General features: G+C 34.6%; 1 protein-coding gene across 2 annotated transcripts; it reads left to right on the top strand.

The window, feature by feature from the left end:
• The first annotated feature begins 4,591 nt into the window (after positions 1-4,591).
• Positions 4,592-6,943, top strand: LOC105791824 (protein MODIFYING WALL LIGNIN-2). Of its 2 annotated transcripts, none has more exons than XM_012620066.2 (3): positions 4,592-5,062; positions 5,139-5,338; positions 6,151-6,943. In XM_012620066.2, the coding sequence occupies exons 1-3, from the start codon at positions 4,958-4,960 to the stop codon at positions 6,377-6,379; spliced, it is 534 nt and encodes a 177-aa protein (XP_012475520.1). In that variant the 5' UTR covers positions 4,592-4,957; the 3' UTR covers positions 6,380-6,943. The 2 variants fall into 2 exon arrangements, with proteins under 2 accessions (XP_012475520.1, XP_012475519.1); XM_012620065.2 differs by having other exon boundaries at positions 4,597-5,062; positions 5,136-5,338.
• Positions 6,944-7,656: the final 713 nt, after the last annotated feature.

Here is a 7,656-nt window from a genome sequence, read left to right on the forward strand (position 1 = left end):
CTACCATGTCATCAAGATGCTTCTTGTAAGCATCTCTATCAGCCCTCGAGGCATTAGTGGGTGGTTCATTAGGAACTGGTTGTTCAATGGCATATAATTTCCGTTCTTGTTTGAGGACAATCCTCAAGTTACGGAACCAGTCAAGAAAATTTAAACCATTTAACTTGTCCTTCTCAAGGATCGATCGCAATGATAGTGTATTTGTGTTTGCAGCCATAATATATCTACAACAATGAAACTATGCGTGTGAAAATTTATCAAATTTATATCAAACATTAAAAGGACTTAATTAAATGATGTTCCCACTATTTTATTACAAAACTAATACCCTCATAGATTAGTTTCGGAAAGACTTTCTCGAAAAGTATTTCAAGTGGGTTAAGGATCCATATTTCACCTCCTCTTAAGTCAGCTTTGGCTTTACTCTCAAGATTATGGTTATCTAGGTAAGCAACACTTTGCTAATTACATCATATGTAACTCCTAAAGTTTGGTGAACAACTCTTGTTCTAATCATCTTATGATTTATCCAAATAACTCGCCTCTAGGTTTCTAATCCTATTAGAATAACCTAGTTAAGTCATTAACCAATTTTAACCAGCGAATATCACTTGTTTATTCTTCGCGTTTAACCAAGATAAATACTAGTACTTCGCTTTAGCAGAACCTACACAGTATTGATCGAGGCCTTAACGAGGGCAAAATTGTAAGGCTATGTTGACTTAATATTTTAATAGAGAGATTTTATTAAGATCAATCCATCTCACCAATTACAGTTTACTTTAGTCCATTTAGCCATTTAATTGATCTCATCAATTAATGTGGTTCAATATTATTAAATTTTAACATGTTTAAAAATTTGGCATGCTTTAGACATCCATAGCATCTCATACATGAATAAAGCAATAAATAAATGCAATAGTTATAGCCCATAAACTAAGGTGGTGCAACCCAAGCCAATGGGAGAACCAAAAGGAAACCTAAAGGTGTAAGCCGGTTTTCAAGCTATCATTCCACACTGGATGGCCCATCTTCCTTCTCGACTAGCCCATAGCAACTATTGCAAATTACAATATGTAGAAACTCGTCTTACATATGAGGGAGTAAGATGAGAAAAGAAATACAAGAGAATAGTAGCAAGGCACGACACGCAGGCCGTATTTATAAAATTACAACCTTTTATCAAATGGGCTGTTGGGCTATAACTATGTATTTCAAACACCGTTCATGTCAAAAATTAGCATTCATAAAAACACTTTATTAAGGTGAATTATAACAAATCCTTTCAAATTTTTATGGCCCACCAAGTTTTATTTATTATAAACATAATTTAAGAAGATGGAGGCTAAGGCGGCAGAGGAAGCAGGCCGAATTCACTGTCGGCAGAGGAGAGGCAGCGACAATTGCGTGTCCAAAGGGAACGACGTGGCCCTTTAAATCCAAGAAGAAGGGACGACAACGCAGGTTTATCAACGAGGCCCAGACAATCACCCGGCCCATCATCAACACCCATACAATCACCAGGCCCTGCAATGGCACCGACACAGTCACCCGACCCAGCAGTTCAATCGACGATACCCACGACACAACCTTTTCAGATGATGCCAGATGCGTATCCTAGCCCTTTTATGTATCCTAACCCTTATATGTTTCCTTTTTCTAGTCCTATGGCAGGTTGGAGTCCATGGCCCGGTTCATCTCCATTTTCGATTACACCGAGTGAACCACAGATATATAAGCCAGCGTCACACGAGGGATCGCAAGAGGGGCCGTCGGGGAGCTATTCTTTTTACCAATCCTCATCACCATATGGGTTTCAAACAGCTTCGCCGTTGGTGATGCAAACACCTCCACAGTCACTATTCTATCAAGGTGGCTCATCGTCCCAACACCGACAACGGATCCCTACCGGAGGAACTGAATCTCACGAGCAACCACAACCCTCATGGAAGCTGGACAAAGGAGGAATCCAATACAGAATCAATCAACTGGCGTCGTGTGGCACTGAATCCGGTGGGCACAAAGATTGATTTTTATTTTAATATATTTGTACAAACATTTTGAATATTTTGATATTATTTGATATAATAAAATAGAAATTCTTCTATATTATTTCATGTAGTAAAATAGAAATTTACTTTTACATTTTTAATATAATAGAAATTCTTTTAAATAAGGAAATATGTTGAATATTTCTATATTATTTCATTTAATAAAATAAAACATTATTTTGAATAAAGTAATTGTAATTTACTTTAATATTTTTAATGAAATAGATTTTCTTTTAAATAAGTCAATATTCTAAATATTTGTACCAATTTTTTATTTAAAAAATATAAATAATACAAAGTTTTTTTACAATAACGTTCAACTATTGTGATTTGGGCATGATCGGCTTGTATGGCCTGGGTTCCTACACCATCCGCACAACTTTTGTTGGCTGGCTGTTTCTCGGATATCCATATTGTTACGTATTCTAGTCGAGCAAGGTCGACCCTTTGGTTTGCGACGTAATTCTCTATCCGATAACAATTTAAAGGGAGCAAGCGATACAGACGGCCACTTACCCTAAACCTCAAATCCTAATTTATTTGAGTTTTTACTTAAAAACCCTAAACACTTAACCCTAATCTAATTTTTTAAAAATCTATAATTAATTTAATCAAGTAACCCTAAACCCTAATTTATTTGATTTTTCCTTAAAAACCCTTAACTCTAAACCCTAATCTAACTTTTTAAAAAAAATTAATTAAATTACTCAAGTAACCCTAAACCCTAATTTAATTTATTTTTTCTTAAAAAACAATAAACACGAAACCTAATCCAATTTTGAAAAATTATAATTAATTTAATTGACAAACCCTAAACTCTAATCCCTTATTTATTTAATTTTTTCTCTAAAACCCTAAACCAAAAATACCAAAACCCTAACCCTAACCCTAAACCAATAACCCAAAACCCTAATCACAGGACACACGGGCAAAACGCGTCCTTGAGGAAGCGTTTTGCCTACTTGGACATAAAGCGCGTCCTTAAGGGAGCGATTTTTGTCCACGTAGGCAAAACGCTTCCTCAAGGATGCATTTTCCTGCTTCGTCACCTAACAACGCGCTGACATGGATGCGCTTTCGGGGAAATAGGGTCATTTCGGTAAATAATTATTTACCGGGCCCATTTCGGTAATTTTTTTAAAAAATAGACTTTTATATGTAATTTGCCCGGGATTTAGGTTATGGATTGTTTTTTCTTATTTTTATTTAAGGTTTTTCAAGTAAAATGTTTATGCTTTAGATGAGATAAAAAGGGAGAAAGACAATGAATTTGAGCTATTGTATAATTGAGAACAGTCATAATTTAAGTAGGGAGAATTAAAGCGTTTAATTTTATTTCAATTCTTCTTGTTTGCTCTACTTTTGCTATAAATTTTATTTATAAAATCATTTTTTCTAAAAAATTGAGTACAGTAGAAAATATACATGAGATGAATGAAAACTGATTAAGATTCTAACATGCAACCCATTTTCTATTTGATTTGTATGGTTTTGTGCTGGTAAGAATATTTTATAGTTTTTTATTTAATTATTTAACACCGCTTTATGATAATTATGATTAACATATTGCCATTAAAACTGTAAATGTATGGTATTAATTAAGATTTAAAAAATTATGACCTACACAATAAAAAAATACGTAAACAATAAAATTATAGAAGTCATATAAAAATAGAGATAAATCTTAAAATTATACATCAAATTTGATTTAATGTGCAATTGTATAAATGAACTTTAATTTGATGCAATTATACAAGTGAAACTCTAATTGTGGTTCAAAGGTATACTTGAAACTTTAATTTTAATTAAATCATACACATTTAAAGAAATAAATACATTAATTTATTTTTAAATTAAATAACTATAATTATTTATGCATGCGGTATATAAACATAAAACGATGTTATATCCATAATTGTGCTAATAATTTACAAGAATTGAATCAAATCAAAATTTTATGTATAAAATTACACAAAATCAAAGTTCATGTGTAATTTTGATATTTATCCCTATAAAAATATAATAAAGTTGTAAGGTTTTGAAAATCTTGGTGTCATAGTTAAATTGTATTTATGTGAGTTTTTTTTTTTGTATTTATTCAGTCTAAATTGTATTTTATAGATTTTACATAGAATAAGAAAAGATAAAAACATTCCCTGCTTTAAGAAATCATTTTAATATTTATTAATAATTAATCAACTCAAAGGTAGAGGTCCTTATTTTCCAAGGCGAGCCCCGGATGATTTATAAATATCAAAATTTAAATAGAAATAATCAATTATTTAAATTAGTCTAGGTTTTCAAAAGGATTATTAATCTATTTACCAATCATGGTGTTTTAATTATATTAAAAATCAATTACATGTGACAGAATTTTCTTTTATTCCACTATCACTATATAATTATACTTTCTAAAACAATTTTATTAAAAATATGAGCTTAGGAATTATTACCAAATAAGATGCTATTATATATATTATCATTCATTTATTCTATTCTACTTACAATGCCCATTTAAAATAAATCAAAGTCTAACAGCCAATTCGCCATTGCAGAATATAGAAAGAAAAAGAGAGGAGAAGAAGGTGCCAGTTATACTCGGTGGTAACTTAATGTTCACTCTTGAGGTGGTGGAATTTAATAAGAAAGTGTTGGTTCAGATTTCACCCATCCAAAAACTTCCCATGTAATCTAAACAACTTCCAACTAGGGACAGCGACAGAGACATGCATGGTTTCTCTCCTTACAAGCAATGTCAATGAAACAATTGTTTGTAAGAACCCCAAGAAAGCTCGCTCCCACCCCCACCCCACCGCACAGAAACAGGAGCTGGATATTTGATCACCGCCACCACCTCTCCTCTTCACTAACTTCCAGCTTCCCAACACAAAGCGGCCACCTGCGATATGGGAAAACATCCACTTGGTTGCGTCTTAATGTTCTCTGTCCTTGCCTCCCTCGGCCTTGTCTCCTTCGCCGCATGTCTGGTTGCTGAGGCAAAGAGATCCAAGGTATGTATATAAATTAATTTCATTCCTTGCTATTATTAGTTGATAAGGGTTTTTAATTGGTTTAGTTCTCCAGAAGGTTGATTTGAAGTTGGATGGAAAGATGTGTTTCTTGCCTAGAAAGAGTGATGCCTTTGAACTGGGTGTGGCTGCATCGGTCTCTCTCTGCACCGCTCAAATCATAGGGAACGTACTACTCTGTGCAAGTTACTGGTGGAGAGCAAACACAAGAAAGCCTACAAAACCAACTCTTACTGCAATTTTGCTGGCGATTTCCTGGTAAGGTGTTGCACTGCATGTGTATTGATTATATTGATGCCACCAGTTATGTGGATTGCCTATGCCTGCCATGTTAACACAAAATTAGGCCACTACTGCTACTGCTGGTACAACTGTATTTAAGTGGACCCGACCCGGGAGCACCTTCTTTTAGTTTAATGAGATAATTGCAATTTTAGCTATAAATGTATTTTTGATCCTTTTAAAAATTAATAATTTTTTATTTCTTAAGGTAAAATTTTGTTAACTTTAATCCCCGATTAGAAGGCGGCTTCTTAGACAGTATCATTTCCCTAATCATAAACGAAAAACCTTCATTTTTTTTTATTGTGTTCTTCCTCCCTTTCAATATTTCTAGAATTTCTGGTCAGCAGAAAAAGGTCCAAGTAATGAATTTCCAATGGAGCTACAAGTGGGTTAATTTGATTGGGTAGAGTAGATCAGAATCTAGAATTTTTAAGGGTTTTTAAGGGATAGATATGAAGGAGATTGGAGACCAACTAGTTGTAGAAAATGGGTGGACAGCTGGAAATATACCCGTTTCTATATCCCACTCCCCCCAGATCAGATCATTCAACGACTGGATGCGCCTAGGAAAATATATTTCTTAAAAATAAAAAAAGATCAAAGATAGCAGACACATAGTCTTGGACGTTGGTGTCTAGTGCTACTAAATAAAATAAAATAATTAATTACATTTGGATATGGATTTGGAGGAACATGGATTGTCTTTGCTTTTCTTTTCTTTTTAATTAAAATTTTTTAAAAAGCTTGGAATAGAATCTTATATCAAAAAGAAAGAAATATTGCAGGATCAGCTTTGGAGTTGCAGCAATCCTAATAAGTGCAGCGACGAGCATGAGCAGAGCACAACCCTACGGAGAAGGATGGTTGGACGGTGAATGTTACCTAGTCAGAGACGGAGTGTACTTAAGCTCCGGGGTCTTAAGTCTACTTGCCGTCTTCACCTTGATTGGAGCTGCCTCCATCACGATTACAAACAATCAAGTACTTGACCAAGCCCACAAAATCAATGCATGAAAATCAAAATAAACAACAGTGATAGAAAGAAAATATAGACACGTACGTATGATGGGGTGTTGAATTTTTTAAACAAACGACAGTCAGGTATGTATGTATAAGATCAAGTGTGAAATTAATGCATTCAAGTCCACCAAGATCACAAGTGACGGTGCAGAAGCCGGGAGTCCCGCCCTACCCATCGGATAAAAATCAAACAAACGAATGAACAAGAGCCAACGAGGAAGGCGCCCCAAAGCGATATCTTACCATATACAGTTACCTACTCCATTTCTTTGATCCGTTCCCTAAGTTAGGAAAGGAATAACAAAATAGGTTCAACAATAATGGAAGTGGTGGTTCTTCTGTAAAGTTGGTTGTTGATCGATGTGGATGGTCCATCTCCCCCACAGCGACAACGATGTCAATTTAATTCCTAGCTTGCAAAAAATTTTCCTTATGCCCTTTTTCCTTGTTTCACCACTTGTATTCCCAAATTATTGTAGTTATATACATACAATTTATGTACTATATAAAAAATTAAGGCCTCGTATAAATTTGGATGCAGCACTCCTTGAGCCCAAACCACATCTATGTTTGATCAATATGTCTATTTATCCAAATTGATTATCAAAGGGACTCAGTTACATTTGGTACTATTCCACCATGCTCAGAAAAATACTTCCACAGTCCATAGAGGCCTTCATCATGACTATATCAAAATTCTTCTTATTATGATGTCTTTTCCTAGGGTTTAGATTAGACCGACATCTCTTGACTCCACAGCCATCATCCCGTAATAACTTTCTTATTTTTCATCAATGATATTCCCATTTCTCCTAACATTCAAATGAAAGTTAGCTGCTACGTTTTACATGTTAAAAGAATGTTTTCACCAAAATCATTTTTACAATCTGAACCCACATCTCCTATACACTCCAATCTCTTATTGTAGATGAGATTTGCCTAAATCCTGCAAAAACAATAGGGATGGTGGAATTCAGTCTACAAGGATGGTGGACACCCGATCATCATTCACATATGTGCATGCAATGATGCTTTTTCCTTAAAATAGTACAGCAGAAAGGCGAGCTCATGACAAAATCCTAAACAACAACATTCATTTACCTCGAGATTTTGTTTTCAATTTGCCAAAGGCTGATGATGTAAACTGAGAAGATAGATGGCAATGTCTCTGGCAGCCATGGCATAAAACAGAATGCTGAAAACTCATAGTACTAGAAATACATGTGCCCACGGCCCCTCCCACCATAGCCGTATCGGCTGCTCCAGTTATA

Source organism: Gossypium raimondii, chromosome 8 (genome assembly GCF_025698545.1).
Source record: "Gossypium raimondii isolate GPD5lz chromosome 8, ASM2569854v1, whole genome shotgun sequence".
Taxonomy (NCBI): Eukaryota; Viridiplantae; Streptophyta; class Magnoliopsida; order Malvales; family Malvaceae; genus Gossypium; species Gossypium raimondii.